This window comes from Quercus robur, chromosome 10, assembly GCF_932294415.1.
Source record: "Quercus robur chromosome 10, dhQueRobu3.1, whole genome shotgun sequence".
Classification (NCBI taxonomy): Eukaryota; Viridiplantae; Streptophyta; class Magnoliopsida; order Fagales; family Fagaceae; genus Quercus; species Quercus robur.
Genome location: NC_065543.1, coordinates 28,767,733 through 28,791,373, shown reverse-complemented (window position 1 = coordinate 28,791,373; position 23,641 = coordinate 28,767,733). Strand labels below are relative to the sequence as shown.

Below are 23,641 nucleotides of genomic sequence, written 5' to 3'. Positions count from 1 at the left end.
GGTCAACAATGTTTTGGTTGTCAAGGGTATGATCATGTAAAATTTGAATGTCATACATTCTTGAGGTCAAATGGTAAAGCTATGGTTGTAACCCTTAGTAATGATGAAGTTTCTGATCACGAGTCTGGTAGTGATGAAGATGGAAACTTCATTTCTTTCACAACTACTATTGTAGTTGATGAAAGTGTTGTGATTAAAGAGAAACCTTCTAATGGAGAACTCTCTGAGTGTGCTGATTTGCAAGAAGCTTTTAATAAGCTATACAAGGTTGCTGCAAAGGATGCAATGAGTGTAGGCTTAGGATTAAAGAAGATTGCCTCCCTTGAACTTGAAAAGAAAAACTTGTTGCTGAAATTGCTTAATGCTAATAATTTGATTGATAAGGTGAAGACTGAAAACATGATGTTGCTTGATAAGATTAAGAATCTAGAACTAGAATTATCTGTTGCTAGAGAACAAACTAATAGGTCTGCTAATTCTAAACTTAATCACATGTTGAGTGTTCAGAAGCCTCCCTTAGACAAAACAGGTTTAGTTTTTGTTGATAGCATCTCTGTGTCTGAAACTCATTCCACAAATTTTGTTTCTTCTTCTGAACTTCCCAAGATTGAGATTGTCAAACCAGTAGAAGTTATACCACCCCCTAGGAAGATTAGGGTTGATCTTAAAGAATCTAAGCCTAAGAATTGTAACCTCCCTAAGGATAAGAAGCATGATAGACCTTTATGGGTTTGTCATTTTTGTGGAAAGGCTGGGCATACTCGCCCAAACTGTTTCAAGTTGCAAGCTGTAGAACGAGCAAATAAGCCAAGAGTACTTATGCCTCAAGCACAAAATCTTATGGTACTTATTGATGAATTGGTAAAGGCTTTAAACCTTTATACCAATCCTGGAGTTGCACATCATTCTAATATGAATAATAACTCTAAAGCCAGAGTTGCATCTAAGAAGTTTTGGGTACAAAAAACCCAATTTAATTGAGTCTTTCTGACATGGTCATTATGCTTCATCTCAAAATTCTTTGTCACCATTCTTTTCTTGTTGTTTTGTTTCTTTTTGCTTATAGGATTTGCATTGCATTACATTCATGCATTTCATATTAGGTTGTTTTTGTTATTTGTTTAAAAAACAAAAACAAAAACAAAAACAAAAAAATAAAAAGGAAAAAGGGATGTGTTTTGCATTATATATCTTGGATTTATAGTTGAGGTTGGCCATATTTTGGTTCATAACATGCTTGTGTACCTTGTTCGGACTTTTTCTCTCTTTTTCTCTTCAACCAATCCAATCTAAGTGATTTTTGTCGTTTTCTTCCTCAAAATTCTCCAAGGTTTTTGTTCTCAAGCATTGGTAAGACCTTTATACCATTTCTTTTTCAATTTAATTACATGTTTCATGCATTTTCATGATTTGTTCTTGAAAATTTCGAACATAGGAATTTAGGGATTTTTTATTATTTCAATTGTTTTTAATCATTTTTTATCAATGGGTTTTTGTTCTTAGTTCATATACATGTGATTCCCATGCATTAATTTGATCAATTTTGTGATTTAAGGAGAATTGAAAAATCTAGGGCTTGGAACTTTGAGAAATTGGGGTTTTTGTTCAATTGGACTATAATTGATGAAATTGACTTGTGTAATTGATGGATTAATTCATTATATGATGTTTTATAACTAGTATAATGGTTAATTGATCAATTTGGTTTATTTTTTGAAATTGGGTTTTTCAAAATTTGGGGTTTTTGGATTAAAACTATATATTCAAGTTAATTGTTGGTTTATAAAGTGAAATTGAACAAATCTTAATGCATTAGAGCATGCATCATATGTGCATTCATTACATGCATGATATAGATTGTTATTTGTTGCATTTTTGTGCTCTAACCCTCTCTAATGCAGTTTGCCCTTGGTTTTCTATTTTGTTTTTGTTTTCCTTTCTTCTAAACTCTTAGTATCATGGTTAGGAAGACTAAATCTAAGGAAACCCCCACCCCATCTATTCCTGAGTTCTAGAGTGATAAGTTTAGGACCTTAAAAAACCAAGAAGCTTATGAGAAGCTTAATGTCTTTAGACCGGTGTAGGCTAAGCGTAGGGTTATCTTAGATGAGGTTGATCCTGAGATACGTAGGAATTTTGAGCGTAGGGGCTGATTACCACTCTTAGAGGTAGAGCATCCTCCTCCGACTTCATTAATTAGAGAATTCTATTCGAACCTCTCTATCCACTCCAATGATTCCAACGTTCAATTTATGAAGAGTTGGATAAGGGGTGAAAAGTATATCATTACTCCTGAGGTAGTGGCCTCCGCTCTTGGTGTACCTTTCGTACAGCAACCTATGTACCCTTACACAGAGACCCCTCACCTTGATGACATCATGTCTCTCATCACCGGTACTTCCATTAGTTGGGGTATTGATCCTCCTGTCACCTCTCATAAGCTTACTAAGCTCAATTATTTGTTTTTCATGATTTCTTGTCATTGTATTTGGCCTATATCTCATCTTCATACTATCCCTATTGAGAGATGTACGTTCTTGTACACTCTCATCACTAATGCCCTTATGAGTTTTCCCACTCTTTTCATTCGCTCACTTGTTGAGGTTCATAAGTGTAGTGCCAAATCCTATGGCTTGTTCTTTCTAGTCTTTATTCATAGGATTCTTTTGGACTTAGGATTAGAGGACTCTCTCGCGTCCAAGCCCATACATATCATAGCTCCTATAGGTGCCACCTTCCTTAGGCAAAGAGCTGCTCAGTTGAAAGCAAGCTCTAAGCGTCCTAGAGTCAAGTCTTCTATAGGTGATGCATCTCGACCTCCTCCTTCTAGTGATCCTTCTGCTGAGGCGTATGTAGACCCCACAGCTGTCGTGGATCCTCCACCATCTACATCGAGTGACTCTCCCTTGCGTGTTATGTTGGATAAAATTTTTACCATTCAGGCGGTGCATGAACAGATTCTATTGGATGTGCTCAATAAGGTTGCGGCCTTACGAGCAGATTTTGCGCATGCTAGAGGTTGTACTCCACAAGCTCCACCCTCTAATGAGTCATGATTGCCCTTTGGCAATTCGTCACAAAAAGGGGGGAGTACATACATATGGAGATAGGGGGAGATTGTAGATTGTATCTAGGAGTTTTTTATATGTATTCTATTTATTTTGGCTTTGATGTATTTCTTTTTGTATGGGTTGTATATGTTAGGGGGAGACATTATGTTTATGTGTTTTTATGTTTTTGTTTCGCATATGGTACATTGATTATTGATTTATATTATGAGGTTATTCATGGTATTGTCTTTTATTTTATGTTTTGTGAAATCAAGAAGTTTAATTTGTTTTACTTGTATTTTCCACACATGCGTTTATGTGTTTGTTGAGTGTTTCAAAAATTTACAAGTTAATTCAGTCGTGGCAGCTATCTACTTTAGCAACTGATAGATAGTGGTTTAGGTTGAATTGTAATTAGGGCTTTTTAATTGAATGGGCTATTTTACCATGAGCATTTTAATTTTCGTGATGTGTTTTGTCACGGATTGCCAAAAGGGGAGTTTGTTAGGTTCTAAGACTTTAGGAACTAATGTATTAGAACTTCAATTTGTAATATGTTGGCAAACCATGATCAAAACATAGAGTCCAGGTTTAGGCTTGCTCAAAGTGTGTGTAATTGTAAAATTGGAATCGAGTAATTGCAGAAGTTATTGGAAAAAATCTGCAAGACTTGATCAATCGAAAATTAGACTCGATCGATCGAAACTCGGTATAGATTTAATTTTCTACAGAACTTCCAATTCAACCAAAGCCCATATGACATGTAGGGTAAAGTGTTTTACTTCAAGTATAAAAGGAAAAACCCTAACTACGTTTTAGAAGTCTTTGGAGAGTTGTGTGTTGAATTTTCTGTAAGACCTAGAGGTGTTTACCTTCATACACACACAAAGAGTTGTCAAGATCAAGATTCACATTAAGAACTTGATGATCTCTTCAATTGCTGCATAAAGAACTTTAAAGAAGATCTGAAACCTTTGAGTGGAGTCTCAAAGTCACAAGTAAGAGAACTTGTGGTTGCTGAAGATCAAAGAAAGAAGTATTTTGTGGACTCGGAGCTGTCACGTGGTCATGGTAGTAAGTTTTCTATTCGAGGTAGCAATAAGATATTAGTGGTCTAAGTTCTATTGTAAAAACTTCAATTCTTTCATGGTGGATCTGTTTTACCTTAAGGATAATTAAGTTAAATTCTCCCCAAGTTTTTTACCGGTTAGGTTTTTTTGGGTTATCATATCGTTGTGTTCTTTATATTTCCACACTATTTATATGATATGATTTTATTGTGTTAACCTAGAACTGAATAATTTATCTATGTACTTACTTGGCTAAATAACTAGGTTAAACAATTTGTTTTAAGGGGTCTAAAAACGTACAATTTATGTTCTCTCGGATTTGTAACCGTGTTTTTTTTATATATCAATCATTGTTTAATGATTGCATTCTTTATTGATATCCATGTTTGTTTACACAATATTAGTATGCATGTTGAATATATGCTTGCAATTGTGTTAATTGATATCCTTGTTTGTCTTGAATTGTAATTGATTATTATTGTTTTCCACATGATATATACGCCTATTGTGTTTTGTTTTGTAATTCAAGAAACAAAGTTATAAAGCTTATCACGTTAGTCAGCCAATTCCAACCAGTGGCTTATTAGGGCTGATTGATTTTAACAAGTGTTAGTGAGTCATTGATGCATTTGTATTCTTGGAAGTTTTCCGATATTATTGTCAGACCTAATGACTAATTAAATGGAATTTTTTCCGTATGCATCTTTTCCTGTAAAACAGTTAGCAACGAAGAAAATCAAACTGGTTGATTTAGCTCATTTTTTCAAGGACATAGTGTTATGGCACACAATATAGACTTCCACCATAGCGGGTTTGAGCTCCGTCCTTCAAAATTCTTCGAAAGCCATCCAATTTTGAATACATGTCCTCCTAAGCCTGTTGACTTACCCACATACAATGGCACCACTCCTTAGAGGAGGGGAAAATAATCGGAATAACTAGCTAATTGTCAGTTGCGTGATTAGATATTCTAAATAATTGTCAACTTTGATGTTGTGTGTAGACTAAAAATTTGAAAAACTATTAGAAATTTGAAAACGGTGGCATACATTTCAATCTTGATCAATTAAGCTTTTATTATTTGGCTAGGTATATCTAAATAAAAATAAGAATTTATAGTGTTAATTTACTTACAACGTATCTATGTTAAATCACAATGATAATGAAATGGACCAATCACAGACTGCCGTCTCTGTAGAAGTGATATTTGTTGTGAAAGTCTTAGTATTCTTAGACTTATATTTATATAGTCATTCTTAGACTTATAGTTTACATCGTCATGAATTATATTTGCCAACACTAAACCTAACCAAATTATAAATTTGTAACTACAGTAAATATAGTACCTCACTATATTTACCAATAAAGGGTAATATGACTATATGAGTATTTTTTTTATGTTGAGAATTCAGATGAATGACCCAATTTTTTAAGAAAGCAAATAAAATTCTTAATAAATAAAAGATGGACAAAATTTGGTTACAACCAATAACTACAACTCCCACTAAAAATTTAATATATAACTACAACACTTAACAGACATGTCAAATTTTGTGTTAATTAGATGTTATTTAATATTAAATCTATAAACTTATTTTTTATTCATAATTTTAGACTATAAAAATTTAAAATTTAAATATTTGATTGATAATATAGCTATTAATATTTGATTTTATGGAAATTTTGCAAATATGAAAGATATACAAAAAAATATGTAATCTAATAGTGGATTTGTCAAATTTCATATTTAATACAAAAATATTGAGTGAAGTTGTAACAAAACTTTGTCCATAAAAGACTACTCAAAATGAAGGGTTAGAGCTATTCATTGAGAATTCAAATCTTTTGTCTCATGATTCCTGTTCTACTTTATACTCTACCAATAAAAATAGAACACATACACGCCTCTTTTAATTAAATCCTTATTTTTAGTTTTTTCCTTATTTCAGTCTCCTAAAATAAATAATTCAAACCAGCCCCACCTCTACCGATCACCACCAAGGTGCACTGCTAGAAAGATCTCGTCGACCGTCATCAGCAGCCATACACCCTTGCCGCAGGAACCAAAACATGATAATAATAATAAAAATAAATAAATAAATAAATAAAAACCAAACAGATCCCCCCCCCCCCCCCCCCCCAACTGGCCACCACCTCGAGGGAACCAGACATTTGGATCTGGAAATAAACAAAGGTTCTTGTTTTCTTTCGTTTTGGTTTTGCAAAGAATCAAAAGCGAAGTTTACAATATTTAGCAAGAGCTAGAAGTAAAACAAGGCAAGAGGAGAAAGAAGCCACCAAAAGAATGTGGTAGCACCTCCTTTACTCAAATCTTGCATTTAGTCTTATAGTGCCTCACCCACTAATGATGCAATTATTAAAAGGAAATACAATTTGTGGTTTCACGAATCCATCAATGCCGCACCGTTGCAATCGATTTTGAAGAAGATGAATCCGCCATATGGTACCTACTAGGTGATGGCTAGTGGGGTATGTTGGGTTTATATATATATATATATGTGTGTGTGTTATTTCTGGTTACTGCCATGGTGGTGATGGCCGATGATGGCCGGTGAAATCTTTCTAGCGGTGCCTGCAAAGGACGTCAGTGGTGACCGGTGGTAGAGGACTAGTGATGGGACTATTTTAAAATTTTATTTCATTTATTTATTTTAGGAAACTGAAATAAGAAAAAAAAAAAAAGTTAAGGATATAATTAAAATAGGTGAATATTTATTCAATTTTTATTGATGGAGTATAAAGTAGAACAAGAATTATGAGACAGAAAGTTTAGACTCTTTTTTTAACTTAAGAAAATAGTTAATAAGAGAAGTTTAGGCAAATCTTGCTTTTACTTAAATTGTTCAAAGAGATAAAATATGACCGTTGAATGGTCTTAAATAAGTTACAAATTGCCATTGGGCATTCCGAAATGCTTATTTAAGAGCAAAGAGGCTTAATAACTATCCACACAAAACCATGGCTTCAACTTTGAAACCAATACTTTTCTTACTCCTATCCTTCCACATCTTCTCACTTGTCTCAAGCCACCAGCACCACCCTCTAGACTCTCTAACCCCTTCCGAGTTCACCCTGGTCCGAACCATAGTCAATAAAACCTACCCCAGCTCAAAGCTCAACATAACTTTCCAGTACATAGGTTTGGACGAGCCAGACAAACCCATCATTTTCTCATGGCTATCAAACCCCAAGTCCAAACCCCCACCTCGCCGCGCCTTTGTGATTGCACGTCTCGATAAACAATCCCACGAGATCATAGTCGACTTATCAACCCGTGTGATAGTCTCTGATAAAGTTTACCATGGACACGGCTACCCTTTGCTTACCCTTGATGAACAATTTGCTGCCATCGAATTGCCACAAACATATGAACCCTTTATCGAGTCTATAAAGAAGAGAGGCTTAAACTTGTCTGAAGTTGTTTGCTCAACTTTTACAGTTGGGTGGTTTGGAGAGTTGAAGAGCAAAAGGGTGTTGAAGCTTTTGTGTTTTTATATAGATGGAACGGTGAATTTGTATGCGCGACCAGTGGAGGGAATAACGTTGGTGGTTGATCTTGATGAGATGAAGATAGTTGAATACAATGATAGGCTTATTGGGCCTGTGCCAAAAGCTGAGGGAACGGAGTACAGGGAATCAAAGCAAAAGCCACCCTTTGGTCCTCGTCTAAATGGTGCAGCCTTGGTGCAACCTGATGGGCCAGGGTTTAAGATTGACGGGCACACTGTCAGGTCAGTCTTCTTTTTGTTTTGTTTAAATGTCTTTCTTATAGATATTACATAGTCTAGGTAATTAAAGGTCGGTTTGGTAAATATATTTAAACACAAGTTTTTAGTTTTTAAATAATATTACACTTATTTTCACACATTTTTTTATTCACACGTATTTTCAAAAAATACAAATAACGTTATTAAAATAACGTTATCAAACCGCCCTTAAGTCTGTTAATTTTTTTTTTTTAATCATTATTCAAAGTCTTTGAAAGACACCTAATTCTTTTTTTTTTTTTGGAGAGACCTCGTTGTTAATTATATGATATATTGTATTACAATCAACTCAACCTAGGGTTTATAAATTAGACAACTCTTAAGTTATTTCTATAATTAATTTATACATTTTTACATATACATCATATAAGAGTTTATAATATGTTTGAGATTTTTTTTTTTTTTTTTTATGGTGAAATTACAACTTATCTACCTGTGTGGTTTGATCGAAATTTAAATTGCCTACTTGTAGTTTTAAATTTGTCACTTTACCCACCAGAGGTTAATTCAGTCAAATTTCCTTAACCCACATCTATTAAAAACATGGCTAAATATGTGATTTTGCTTCACTCTCATGTTTCTCTCCTCCAAAAACACAAAAAACATAAAAATACAAGATCATTAAGATAAAAAAGAATCCAACGGAACACTTACATCATAGGATTTCAAATCACAGGTAAACAACTTAAATTTTGGTCAAACCTTAGGTAAGTAAAATATCAAATTTTAAATCACAAGTAAGTAATTTAAATTTCAGTCAAACTACAAGGGGATAAGTTATAATTTATCTTTTTTATTTATAATTCAAAAATATTATTAATGAAGCTAAAATGATAATACAACACCCAATATATGAGCCTTTCTTATTATAGGAGTTCTATTTTACATTCCATTAATCACAACTTATAATATATTTATTTTACTTTTTCCTTTTAAAGTAAATAAAGTTTAAAATAAATATTAAAAAAAATTAACCATTCCATACTAACAATTAGTGTAGTCTAAAGTAAAATACAAAAAAAGTGAGGGTTAAGATTTTTATTCAATGACAGCTAATTAAGTGGCAAAACAAATAAGAGAAGATACATCGGCCAATAAAGAAAGAGATGGAATTTTCAAGCCAAAAACAAGGCAAAAGGTGTGAAGCATAACATCTATAAAATAGTCATGACAAAACAAATTAATGCCATATGTCTATCACTCTTCGTATAATATTCACCTTAGCAAGGTTTGACACTGCTCTAATTGATTGATTTACGCATCTGTCTCTGTCTCTCTCTCTCTCTCTCTCTCAATTTCTTTGATTATACAATGACTGCTTCCATTGACCAACATTTATATCAATGCTGAAAAGATGGGACTACAGAGCTCACCTAATACTTTTGTGTTTCTTTTTTCTTAAAAAATTTTTAAACCACGTAAAAATGCCACGACTTTACGAGTAGCAGAATGGGAGAGAAAATACATGTTTCCGTTGCATGTGTCTTCCTCTTATATGGGGTGAACCTTACCCCTAAAGCATGGGATCATGAGGGAGATAACACATGCAATAAAAACAACCTATACCACCTCCAGAATGTGAGCTATAACTCCCTACAAAAGAGATAGATGGCAAATCATAATCATAAAATAATTGTGATTGAAATTGTGAATTTTTATGTGATAGTAAAGCTATTTTTTGAGTAATTCTAATATCACATAAAATGTCACAATTATCCTCCACGTATGTTAGATTGTGACTAATTACCTATTATTTTTACATAAAATCACTATTTTTTCTTCGTTATTTTCAATTTATCAAGTGAATAGTTATGAAACAAGCAGTGATAGTTTTACATAATTTTAGATTTCTTTTTTCTTTTTTCTTTTTCATTTTTTTTTTTTTTTTTTTGTTTTGTTTAGATAGCTCACCTAATCCTAGGTTACACAGTGCGGGCGGAAATGTATCATTGAAGTTTCATGGTACGTTGAAATTGTGTCAGAACTAAAGTATTACACGATTGAAGTTGCCTTATAAAAGTATTACACGATTTAGGTTCAATGGACCAAAATTGTAGCAGTCCTTTTCGGTTTGATATTATTATATTAAACATTTAGACTTTGACTCAATCAAGCAACACGTCAATGTGAAAAAGCACAATATTTGGCTCCACATGCTGAGGATGTTTGCCCAAACCTCGTGAAGTTGACCTGGTCACAGCCGACCTCATTTGGGCTAGTTTTTTTTTTTTTTTGCTGAAACCTCATTTGGGCTAGTTGGAAACATGTCATTCATTTGCTACATAAATGACTGTTCTAAGTCTTTTATATCTATGGCTTAGAGTGAATTTAGAAATAATACAAATTTTATGTACAAGTTTTTACAAAACTTATTGCAATCCTGGCCTAATTTAAAGGGTTGGGCTAGGACTACATGTTCTTGAACCTGAAAATTTTAACAAGCCTCAATTTTTCTTTGTATTTAGTTGGGTCAACTGGAAATTCCACCTAGGATTCGACGTACGAGCTGGTCCAATAATTTCTCTAGCATCAATTTATGACCTTGAGAAGCAAAAATATCGCCAGGTTTTATATAGAGGATTCATATCTGAGTTGTTTGTACCATACATGGATCCAACAGAGGAATGGTACTACAAAACCTTTTTTGATAGTGGTGAATTTGGGTTTGGTCAATCTGCAGTGTCACTTAAGCCCTTAGCCGATTGCCCTGCCAATGCAGTATTTTTAGATGCATACTATGCTTCGAGCGATGGTACACCAGTGAAGATATCTAATGCCTTCTGCATATTTGAAAATCATGCTGGAAATATAATGTGGCGTCACACTGAAACGAGTATTCCCGGGGAAGTTGTAAGTGATATTATTGTGATTGTTGTTGTATTATTTGAACAAGTAGTAGTTTTAGTTGACAATTTTATGGTATTGCAGATTAGGGAAGTTAGGCCAGATGTGAGCCTAGTGGTGAGGATGGTCGCAACTGTGGGCAACTATGATTACATTATTGATTGGGAATTCAAGCCAAGTGGCTCCATCAAATTGGGGGTATCTTATCAACTTGCGAAATATTTTTCCATCAACACTACAAACACCAATAAATCTCATAACAAACTTTACAATTATATATTGAGCTAGCAAATTTTGATTAGTATATCACTTTCACTTAGAACTATCACTGACATAATTTATATTGTACATCAATCACAATCTGTTACTACAACAAGTCAACGATTTTGAAATTTATTATAACTTCAGACTTATTGTCAATTTTTCATCAAACTAAAATTTTTGTCAGTATACATAGCAAGTTCCTATGAATTAATAGTATGTCTTCCTATTTATTTATGTCTCTTACTGTGAGTCTTTCTCAAACTATCTTAACAGATTGGACTAACAGGAATTCTAGAGATGAAGGGTGTGATATATACTCACACAGATCAAATAAAAGAGGATGTGCATGGCACATTGTTAGCAGAAAACACTATTGGTGTGTACCATGATCATTTCTTAACGTACTATCTTGACCTCGACGTGGATGGTGAAGACAATTCCTTTGTCAAAAACAATTTGGAAACAATCAAAGTAACAAACCATAGCTCACCAAGGAAAAGTTATTGGACAGTAGTGAGTGAAATTGCTAAAACTGAATCTGATGCCCAAATTCAGTTTGGCTTGAAACCAGCTGAGCTAGTAGTTGTGAATCCTAATAAGAAAACCAAAGTTGGGAACAATGTTGGTTATCGTCTAATTCCTGGATCAGCGACACGCCCTCTCTTGTCGTACAATGATTATCCACAAATTCGAGGAGCCTTTACTAATAATGATGTGTGGGTTACTCCGTATAACAAGTCTGAAAAATGGGCAGGAGGACTATATGTTGATCAAAGTCAAGGAGACGATACCTTAGCAGTTTGGAGCCTCAGGTAGTAGATAATGAATACAAATCCTCTATTCTACTTTTAAACTTTGCTAGCTAGAAATTTACAAGAAAATAATTGTTGATTATGGTACTTGTGACTAATGTTTTCTAATGCACTTTTTTTTTTTTGGTTTTTTTTTTTTTTTTTTTTTATATAAATGCAGGAATAGGAAAATTGAAAACAAGGACATAGTATTATGGTACACCACTGGATTTCATCATGTGCCTTGCCAAGAAGATTTTCCAGTGATGCCAACCTTGAGTGGTGGGTTTGAACTCCGGCCAACCAATTTCTTTGATAGTAATCCAGTCCTTAAAACAAGACCTCCAAATCTTGTACGGTGGCCTAACTGCACCAACAAACCATGAGATTTTACATCATAGTGTAGTAAATCAGATTCAATAATGATATCCTTTGTCATTGATTATCATAAAATGGATAATGAATCCAAATAAAAGATGAAGCTTTAGATACCATTTGGGGTTGAGTTTTTTTGCGTACAAGTTAATATGAGGGAGTATTGAAATATTAAAACAGGACCTAAAGTTTTTAAAGTAGATGGAAGATGATCTTGTTGGTTTTCGTTAATTTGAGATTGACTTCCATTAGTGTTGAGAAGAGGAGAGAAAAAAAAATGACATATAACTTAAAAATGGTCGGTGGAAAATGGTCAATACAGACCTTAACATCCTCTTCTTTTCTCTTATTATAATTGATCATGATATTATCAAAATCTGATTTAAATGTTGTTATCAATGGTTAATTTAATGTCCAAGTTACATTAAAGTACATCTCTAGCTTCCCAGAAATCACACAACTTAGAACCCAATTAGAAAGAATTAGATCATCCTTTTCACTCTCCCCTTCGACCTGGTTCAATTCAATGTGCCTTCTTTCACAAATTATCTCAAGTAACCAAATATATTGTACTATGATAATCAAGTACAAAAAATAAGTAATGCTAGGGTAACTAAAAATTTAATAAAAGGAAAAAAAAAAAAAAAGGAAGGTAGAAATGACAAACTCCTAACCATTTACTCACACAATTGAGCTACAACTAGTGGGGATCGTTACAATAACAACTTCTTGGGAGCATTGCTCCTTAGATACTACAGACTGAGCACAAAATATATCTATCTATAAACTATAATATGCCATTCCTGAAGCCCTAAAAGGAGAAACTTGGAGCATACAGTGTCCACCTGTCCATCCTATCAAATTAGCTTGATTTTTTTTATATATCTTGAGCTTGACTAAAGCATTTGTCATAGCAAATCTAGGACACATCTATGTATGGAATGGGGGAGATAGAGAAATAGGAGAGGAAAGTAGAGAAGAAGATGGTTAGAATATATTAAAATATAATATATTCAAACATATGGGTAATGTTATTAAAATATACTTCTTGCGCCTCTCCTTACTTCCTCTCATTTTCCTTCATCCAAACATATGGGTAAAGTCATCATTTAACTATCTTTTTAGGAAGGTAGGACAATCTCTACCTGCAATTTAGGGGGCAAAAAAGTATCCAATTCTAAAGGTTTTTTTTTTTTTCTTGAAATTTGTTAAGACTGCTACGCTAACCACTACTTCTAAAACCAATTTATGTTAAGAAGAGACACACTTTAGTTTTTGCAGGACGCAAAGTCCGGCCTCTATACATGTTGCAAGTGAGCATAAGAGGTTTTGCAATGCATTGTCCCACAGGCTGGGCTGTCAAGCACCAATATACCATGCTTGCACATTACAGCGACCCCATAGGGTGACCACTAAGTACTATCCCCCCATAAGGCCAACAAAATTATTTTAACTATTTCTCAAAAAAAAAAAAAAAAAACATTTTAACTAGAAAAAAGGGCAAAGAAAATGTTGAAATTGGGTCCGGTGCGCTTTGACTGTCCCATAGTAACCAAAAAAGGAAGAACTTATTATTAGGTCCTACATTTCCCTTTGACAGTTTGGATTAAAAGCTAGATTAGAATATGATAGGATTAACACAATACTTCTTTTTTCAAAAAAAATTCTCTACTTTTTTTCCCTTTGAAATTGTACTCTTTTTTTTTAAAGGAAAAATTATTACAATCCTTTATTCTTCCCTTTCTTTTTTATTTTAAATTTTAGTTTTGATGAGTTTTATTAATTTTTTTAGTTATGTTTCTTAGTGTTTTTGATTGTATGGTAGAAAAAATTGGGTTTGAGAAAGTTTATTTAAAACTAAAAGAATCATTTTTAAATTTTATATGCGTTTTCGATAATATACAAAATATTATAAAAAAAATTAATAAAAAAATAATATCTTCACTAACTTACTTTTTAAATTCTTGAGAAAAATTGTATTGTTTTGATTTTGATACGACAGAAATTATATATATTACATTTGTGATTATTGCTATATATAATAAATGAAAATATAATTGTGAATTACATTATTATTTATTAAATTAGTCCAAATTGAAAAATGTATATATATTAATGAGACTACCCTAAAAATATTATCACGCGCGAGGTCCGTGACTAGTTGAGGCAAAAATATATTTTGAGCAACAGTTGAGACAAAAATAGTTAACATTGTAAAATTAAAAGATTCTATAAATTTCTTGTAACACTCGGCCTCGGCCATAAAAAATGGGCAGCCTAAGTTGTTGCTTTGAAGTTTGAAAAGAGCCCCATTTTGAGCAAAAGAGCTCGATTGAGCTCATTCTTCCACCCAACGCCACGCAAATCTGCCACGCATCCACCACCACCGTTCTGACCAATTTCCACCCATCGCCACCCAAAACCTACCACCTACCATTAACCTCAAACAGCACATATTTAATTCTGCCACAGTCAATATAAACTTTTAAGAGGGAGTTGCTCAAAAACTTCAAGTTCATCCACATCCCTTGTATCCAAAGGCATGCAAGACTCGACTGTGTAAGCGAAACTGAGCTAAAGCAAAACGCATATTCTATTTGCACAAACCAAATCAAGATAGAACTCCCTGATGCTGGGACACCAAAAGTAGGCCATAGGTGCCCACTTTTCAAAAAGAGTAAGAAAAAATTTGTCACGGAAATTAGAAGCAAATTTATTTTTATTATAATCGCAGTGAACACAACTCAGCATATCAGATACAAGAACCGGCACTATCTTCACAGGCATATGTTCCATGTACAACATAATAGACAAAATCAAACAACATAAGGCAAGTGCAACAAGAAATAACTGGAATCCATGTTCTGATCTAAAATTAGTTCACATCTATCCTGCATGCTGTGCGATCTTCCTTTCAAGAGCACTTTTGTCTGCCCCAACAACCTTGTCAACCTCCTTACCATTTTTAAGAAAGAAAAAGGTTGGAACGCTACTAATATTCCAGCGTGCGGCTACGTCCTTCGCCTCATCTATGTCAACTTTCAGGAAAACAACTTTTGGGTACTTGCCAGCTAAGCTTGTGTAAAGAGGAGAAATCATACGGCAAGGACCACACCATGTTGCAGTGAAGTATAGGATTGCCAGGCGAGCTGTTTTTGAAGCAGCATTCAACTTTGGTTCCAGTTCACTAACAGAGTGAATACTGATAACCTCCCCTGTTATAATCACAAAGCATGAAAAGATAACCTCCAATAAATAAGTGCAAACAAATTATCATATAACTTCATGCCTCAAAGTGGTTTTGACATACTAGAAGTTATAGCAAAGGGAGCTTCGGCTTACTATCTGTCAATCGAGATGGTCAACTACAAAAGGGAACTCTTAACTATTCCTCTAGCCTCAAAGCACCCCAACAGTCAAATGCCCAAAAAGATTGAAATTCAATCATCAAACACCACCCCAAAAATATGCAACCACAAAACTTAAAACTCTCTTTTATAGAAAAAATAATAATAATAATAATTTACCCATCTCACTATTTATTAATTCTTATATTCCCAATCAAATTCCAACAGAAACAAAAATCCCAAAACAAAACTTCCTACAAAAATCAAAAGTATAAAAATTTATCTAATAACTTACTACATCTTCATCTTATAGAAGCCGTTCTCCATCTCATCATCCAAAAGCCTCATAAATCTGTTCATCCCCTTTAACATGGACTCAACCCAAAACCCGTTCTCCTGGGTGTAGTTGTTCTCCATCTCATCATCCAAAAGCCTCATAAATCTGTTCACCCCCTTGAACATGGAGTCATCCCAAAACCCATTCTCCTGGGTGTAGTTAAGGCAGCATCGTTGATGTCCAATATAAGGTAACTTATAGGGCACCATGAGAGAGAGAGAGAGAGAGAGAGAGTACAAATAATTTCTGGGGCTTCCAGCGGAAAAGAGGGATAGAGTTAGGGGAGGGGGTTCAAGAGCTGCTATTTTAAGTTCCATGTGTTTTGAAGTGGCTTAATTTCTTGGAGTTCAAATTAAGTTGGTTACAACTTTGAAACTAAGTTTGACTTGTATTAGGTTTTCATTGGGCCTTCGCCGTGTACAAGTGGTATTAGGACTTTCGATCGATACTGAATTATTTCAAACATATATAATTATATATGGGCTTGCTCCCTTGGTTTGTATGTGTTCTCTCTAGTGTTGCAGCTCAAGAATAGATTCAAGAAACATTATCTTCTCTTGTTGTATGCCTGTGATATTTGAGAGAGAGAGACTATGGTATATCTAGGGGTTTAGGTTTCTTGAGAAAGTCCTTGTCACTGTTGTAATATCCCTATTTTTATAGTGAAACTTTCTTGTTCATTTTGTGTGTGCTTGTTGATTTATTTTATCTTTACAGTTATAGGTTTGAATCTTGAGAGTGCTATTTACACAAATGGTATCAAAACAAGGTTATCATTGAATGGTTACAGTGAAGATGACAAAAACCAAGTATGACATAGAGAACTTTTGTGGTAAGGAAAATTGTTCTCATTGGAAAAGGAAGATGAAGGATCTCTTAATCCAACAAGAGTTCATAAGGCTTGCTTGGGAAGGAAAAGAAGCTCAAAAATTTTGAGTGACGAAGATTGGAAAAAGATAGATGAAAATGAAGCCAATGCAATTCGTTTTAAACCTGGGTGATGAGGTAATTCACAACATCCTATAAGTACAGACAGTAGAGCAGATTTGGAATAAATTAAAAAGTCTCTGTACGAAAAAGAATCTAACAAAGTGTTGTACATGAAGAAGCAACTTTACAGTTAGCAGATGAAGGACTATTCAGATTTGTTGGAGCATGTCAATGTGTTTAACATGTTGAATACGCAGCTATCAAATTTCAGGGTAAAGCTTGAGGAGGAAGATAAAGCAATACTTCTATTAGCATTGCTCCCCACATCTTTTGATCATCTGATGACTACCTTGATGCATGGGAAGGAGACTTTAGAACTTGAAACACACACACACACACACACACACACAGATAATGAAGAATGGTGATGACTCTTAATTGACTTGAAAAGTCAGAGTCAAACAATCAGGGTAGATGAAACATGCAAAGTTAAAAGGAACTCCAATAGAAAGAGATCACAAATATCAGTGTGAAAGAAGAGAGGAAGAATGAAAAGGAGACCCTCAAAATCAGCCAATATCGCGAAAGAAAAATCTAACAGTGAGGTTGATGCATATCTACTTTAAGTCTCATCAGGTAATGATGCTCAATCAAAATCATAAATTTTAGATTTCACATGTTCATACCATATTTACCAAGGAAAGAATGGTTTGGCACATAAACACCTTGCAATATAGTTATTGTCCTAATGGGCAACTTTGTTGCTTGCCCGATCATTGGGATTGGTACTGTCAAGATCAAGATGTTTGATCGAGTTGTTAAGAGACCTTAGACGTGTCATACATGTTGAGAACCCTTAATTTCTTTGGGATTATTAGATGATTTAGGCTGTACTTATTCATCAAAGGGTGGAGTCATGAAGATCGCAAAGGTAATGCAATAACATCACAGGTTCCTTCAAAGAAAGGGTGAAAATGATTGGTTTTGGCAGGTGGGGAGGTAATCCTTAACCCTAAGGAAGATATTCTGCGCCTCAAAACACGTCATAAAGACGAAATTCTCATTCATCAAAATCTTCCTTTACAAGGCCATAGCATGGCTATTTATACAACAAAGAGTTAGTTGTGATGTCATCACCATAACTAACTAGATCCTAAGCACATGGGTGAATAAATTTGATGCGTGCTAAAATATTCACAAGCTAAGCTAAACATGTTCTAAAATATAGCTCTGCTTGGATGTAGTGACTTGCCGACATGGTTCTACTTGAAATGACAATGCTTTTTTGAGTTTGTGTGATACAACCTTCTCTAAGCTGTGATGCCAAGGAAATCCTAGGTGTGATATCTAGAAGTTCATTATTTTCCATTCTGTTCTTGAACAATAGCTTAAAACCTTGAAAACACAGATAGTGGTTTGTCTCCTTTTAAATCCTAAATCCAAAACTTCAAAACCCTAAACCACAAATCCATCAAATAACCCTCAAATAGTAAAAATACAGTTTATATTATTATTCACATCTCTGGAACAGGAACCCAAGTCTTAGTTTTCCCCCTTTATTTCATCTCTAAATCCTAACTATTCCTTTTCAGCATAAGAAACCGCATACTCCTTACTATTTTCTAGCCCTTCTCCCACCAAACGCTATTCTTAATCCCATAAAATCTCAGCTGTCCAGATCTGCCGTACTCTCTCTCTCTCTCTCTCTCTCTCTCTCTCTCTCTCACAATTAAAAAGAATATTAATAATCAACCATTTTGTTTTGTCTTGTTGATTTTCACAACTAACAGAAATTACTACTTAATGATAATATAATTACCAAACTGTGTATAACCCATAACAAGGTTTGCAGATTTTTTGATACTCTACTCTAATTTTGTTCTATTGATAAAGCTCTGAATCAAAATACTTATATGCATATATAGTATGAGTTACAAGTTGTAACCCAACCTATAGGATAAGATTCTAGGGATATGATTCTTATTGACAGGGCCTTCTTCTGACAATCAATAGACCTTCTTAAAAAAGCAAACAGTTAATCCGGCATTTGAAGACATTATAAATGGAAAGGGGAATCAGCAGCCATACCGTCCTTTAAAGCAGACAATGCATCTCGATCCTGCACAAAATTCAAAAGAGCTATAAGAATCAGAATCAAAGTTATCAATCTCTAATATAGGCGATACATTGAACCAGCATGGGGATAAACAGGGAATGATCATAATAATCCAAAAAAAACAGGGAGTGATCATTCAATTACTTGAGATTTCTGACCATTAAGTATAACAATTCCCAACCCTGAACAAATCCAAAATCCCTCAGCAACTCCAAAAGGCAAAAAAGGAAAAACAAATTCTAATAGCAAAGCTCTGATTTGAGGCCTAGTTTACACTTCATACATAAATATGACATTTAATTGATATAAATGTTGCCAATGGACTTAACCATAAAGTTAGCCCGATCCACTTTCTACCTAATAAATGAGAGGATTTTTATAAATGACTTAGAACTTGACAACAACCCACACCGAATCTGCTAAAGATGAAAGCATCTAGCTAACATTATTAGATATACCAAGTTTTATTTGATGTAATATTATGTAACACAGAAAAGGAAATGGAAATGAAACAAATAAAATGATGTTTACTCTACTTACTGCTTCAGCTTGAGGCCTTTTCCTTTCACGTTCAGCTTTTTTAAGCTCCCTTTCTTTCCGCAAGCGTTCGTATTTCCTGTGATGCTCTTCAATTTTGCGGGCATTGGGTTCAACCTACCAATGAACAAATTGTCAAGCAACAATTCCTTTGGCAACTTTTCAAATCAAAAGAAGATGCTTTACCTTTTTAAGCACCAAACCAATCTCCTCATCATAGTCCAATGTTGATGCTACATGCAGATCACTTGCTGATTCTTCCCACCGGCCCAAAATGGCCCTTGCCATTCCTCGTATTTTATATCCTTTTGCTGAGTCAGGGTTGATCTAGACAAACAAATATAGATCTTTACATCTAAAGAACGCATAAACAGAGTTCTGGGAATCAGATTAGTGTCAGACATTATAAATTATAAAGTAAGATGCATGATTAGTTCATTTCTAATTTTAAGAGAAACTTCATGTGCCGATTTTAAGGGCCATTAACCAACCTGTAAAGCTGCATCAGCATCACAGATTGCAGCATTTGGTTTTTTCAATTTGACAAAGACACTTGCTGAAAATGTGAAAATTAGGCTTCCATGAGAATAAAGCAGTGATGGGGTAAGGCCAGACAATAAAGGCCAAAGAAGGTTGACACAATAAATTAAGAAACTTTCATTTGAAAACTATTACCTCGACTTGCATATAATATTGCTGAAGTTGGGTTCAGCATGATGGCTTCAGTTAGATGATCTATGGCTTCATCCATTTTACCTGAAATACAGGATCTAATTAACAGACAGAAAAGCTGCCAAAAAACATAACCAAAGAAATGTTCAATTGAAAATGTTAATAATAACAAAGGACGCCATGCCTTCAGAGATAGCAACCATAGCTTTTGATTTTTCAAGTTGCGCAGCTTCCCGATTCTCTTCTGTAACTTCAATGGAAGGGTTTCCCATCTGACATTAAATAATACACAAATCTAATAGTTTGAAGACTAATTCAATTATAAAACAGGCAAAAATATCAGGCCTAAGCATCCTCAACCAATTTTTTATACCACCCACCTTTTGTGGAGGATCATTATCAGGCTCCACAACATCAGTAACATCCAACTCAATATCAGACTCAACAATTTCATCATCATCATCATCTTCAGTAGCTGTATGAGGATTTTTGGCATCAAAATGTTCCCCAGTGCCTGACATTTTGTCACCACCTTTTTCCTGCATATTACTCTTCTAATAATCAGAGCATGCATTATCACAAATATCTAGCAAAATGAACTACAAAGAAACTGATGGGAGAAATGAAAGGTTAAGCGCTAGGATGCACAGACACGATCAAGGGTACGGGTACAATACAGCAACACAAGCAATTTTTGGAAAATTATAACATTATACGACAGATAGGACACCATTATGACACAAATACAACTAGACTACGAGACCCCAAATGAACCGTGCATCCTAGGTTAATAGGACCATTGAAGCAACACCGCGACATGAGCAATTTCTGAGAAATTATAAACATAAAATGGCCTGTACACCACAGACAGATACGGAACCCTAAATGAAGTGTCCGTGCTTCGTAAATGGTGTTGAGCAGACTAATCATGTACTCTTTTAAGTAATTGATTTTGAGGTCTCTATACAAATAAATAACTGTTTTAGGCAGTATCCCTTTTGTCTTGTTTTGATCTAAGCAACAGATACTAGTAGTTTGTACTAAAATAATATATTTAAATTCAAAAAAAAAAAAAAAAAATCCTGTAGATTGTAAATTGCCAAGGCTAATTGAATTGAAGCTGCTAAAAGAATAGTAGTAGTTTGATATTTAAAAGGACTCACCGTTTTTGGTTCTGGTGGAATTCGAGCTCCCAAGCTTCAAGCAAAAAAGAAATTCCAACGTGACTCTCAATCAAACAGAGAATTAAAATCAATTAATATAAGAAGTATATATATATATAGTAAAAGTAAAAGCACCTTTGGAGATAGGACTTGAAGAAAGCAAGAGAGGGGTTGTGGATAAGTGAGGGGTTAGACTTGCATTCGCTTACGAATTGCTTTAGCTCTGATATCTTTGCCGACTCCATTCGCTGCCACTGCCCAATTGTCTACTGCCAAACCCCAAACCTCTCTCTCTAGATTCTGGAAAGTGATTGAACTTTGGAGAACTTTTTGGAATTGGTCTTTTTCTTTTCTTTTTCTGAGAAATGGGAAATTGGGATTTTATGCGGGTGAGCAATGTCGCTTGTGATGGATCTCACTGCCAATCATTTGATGTCAAAGATACAAGATGGTGATGGGGATGAAGATGGAGATGGATGTATTGGTTGGTAACATACTTACAATACTAATGATGGGCCTGATCGACCACATCACTATAGTCACTGCCTTTGAATATATTCGCGGGCACGGATCGCTTCTCATATGGGCCTGTCTGCCGTTATGACAGAATAATTTTATCCGAAAGAATTTCAGAATCGAATTCCTTTCAAATAAAATTATTTTCGTTTAACATGTTTAAACATCAAAATATGTATTTTTACATTTTTTTTTTTTACCTATATATATTTTTACAAAATTTAAATAACGTTATTAAAAATCTCTTACCAAATGGGCCTTTATTAAAATACAGCTAACATGAGCTAAGAGCACAAAAATTTCAGTATATTTTTAGCATATAAAACATTTTTTTTTTCTATTTTACATACTTACTTATTAAATACTCTTATCACATTATTTATTTTACAGATAACACTACATTTTACTAAAATATTTATTTTTCTTAATTTTTTTTTAATTAACTCTTTCTTGACTCATAACGACGACTCTTGACTTGGAATGGTGCTTCAATAAAACTAATATACAAATTAAAAAAGCAAAAAATAAAGAGAAAGTAACAAAAAAGAAAATTGACCTACCAAAAATCATTATAAACCAACCATAAATGAAACTTCATTCTTGATTCTACAAGAATTTTTCTGAAAGCTTTTCATTTTTCTTCTCTTTGATGGAAGTCTTATTTTCCCAAAATATATCCTAATTTTTGGTTTAATTCTTCTTCTGACGATCAATTTAACCTCTGATTAAAAAATATATACCTTGGTTATATTTCATCTCTTCAAAAGTTTAGTAATGAGCATAACAACCCATTGTTCCGATGGAAAGAAGAACCTATGATTAGCTTTTCAAGAAATTTCCAAAGGAACAATTTCAACAAAATCTTGCAATTTCTTTTCTAGGAGATCACCAATTTGTTGCGTGTTAGAATTTTTTTAAAAATTGAATAGTATTAAAGGAAAAGAAGTAAGGAGATATATATTGGTGTAGTTCTAAATTCTTGAAACTGTGAAAACTAATTGGAGATATGAAATGTGGGTAGAAGAAACTATTTTTTTCAAATTTATCTAAAATTTATGAATTTTTAAATTAGTAATTTTACGTATCTAGCTCTATTATCTATACTTTAGACATGTAAAAGTAGGAATCCAAATAAGGAAAGCCCTTTAAATTGATGTTTGAAGCTCTTGGCCTGGAATGGTGTTCTGGCAAAAACACGGATCAGTAAAAACTAATGTATTAATTAAAAAAGCAAAAAATAAAGAGAAAGTAATAAAAAATATTGACCTGCCAAAAATATTATGAACCAAAAATGGAAGCCTTATCTTCTTTTTGGGAGAGCACCAATATTTTGCCGTGTGATGGAATTCTTTTCAAAATTGAATAGTATTAAAACAAAAGAAGTGGAAAGGTTAGGGGAAGTTGTACATAGGGGTGTCAATTGGGGTTAGTGTGTCTAGTTTGTGTCGTGTCGAGGTAGGGGTATTCAACTAAATAGCTCAACCCTAACCCGTCCCATTTAATAATCATGTCATAATCCTTCAACCCTAACCCGACCTGTTAATAAGACAGGTTAACCTGATCCAACCCATTTGACACGCTTAATAAACAAGTCATGTTGAGTTGATACAAATGTAACATAACCTATTTCAACCTGCATAATATTAAATATAACATCCATCTAGAAATAATTTTTTTTACATCCCAAAAAGCAGTGCATACACTTCAAGTCTTCAACCCACACTCAAAATAATATAGTTCAACAAAAATATAACATTCATCTAGAAATAAATTCTTTACACTGCAAAAGAAGTGCGTACACTTCAACCCAAATTCAAAATAACAAAGTTTAACAAAAATAA

General features: G+C 33.9%; 2 protein-coding genes across 2 annotated transcripts; one reads left to right on the top strand and one right to left on the bottom strand.

Annotated features, from left to right (window-relative positions):
• Positions 1-7,036: 7,036 nt before the first annotated feature.
• Positions 7,037-12,301, top strand: LOC126702863 (amine oxidase [copper-containing] alpha 2, peroxisomal-like). The gene is made up of 5 exons (XM_050401727.1): positions 7,037-7,872; positions 10,374-10,758; positions 10,837-10,950; positions 11,290-11,828; positions 11,989-12,301. Exons 1-5 carry the CDS (start codon positions 7,100-7,102, stop codon positions 12,191-12,193), a joined length of 2,016 nt encoding a protein of 671 aa, XP_050257684.1. The 5' UTR covers positions 7,037-7,099; the 3' UTR covers positions 12,194-12,301.
• A 2,582-nt stretch (positions 12,302-14,883) lies between these two features.
• Positions 14,884-21,779, bottom strand: LOC126701413 (TPR repeat-containing thioredoxin TDX). The gene is made up of 10 exons (XM_050399500.1): positions 21,420-21,779; positions 21,285-21,318; positions 20,502-20,660; positions 20,306-20,393; positions 20,125-20,205; positions 19,941-20,005; positions 19,636-19,776; positions 19,453-19,566; positions 18,885-18,915; positions 14,884-15,397 (listed from the first exon to the last, which is right to left on the bottom strand). Exons 1-10 carry the CDS (start codon positions 21,527-21,529, stop codon positions 15,069-15,071), a joined length of 1,152 nt encoding a protein of 383 aa, XP_050255457.1. The 5' UTR covers positions 21,530-21,779; the 3' UTR covers positions 14,884-15,068.
• Between the last annotated feature and the right edge of the window lie 1,862 nt (positions 21,780-23,641).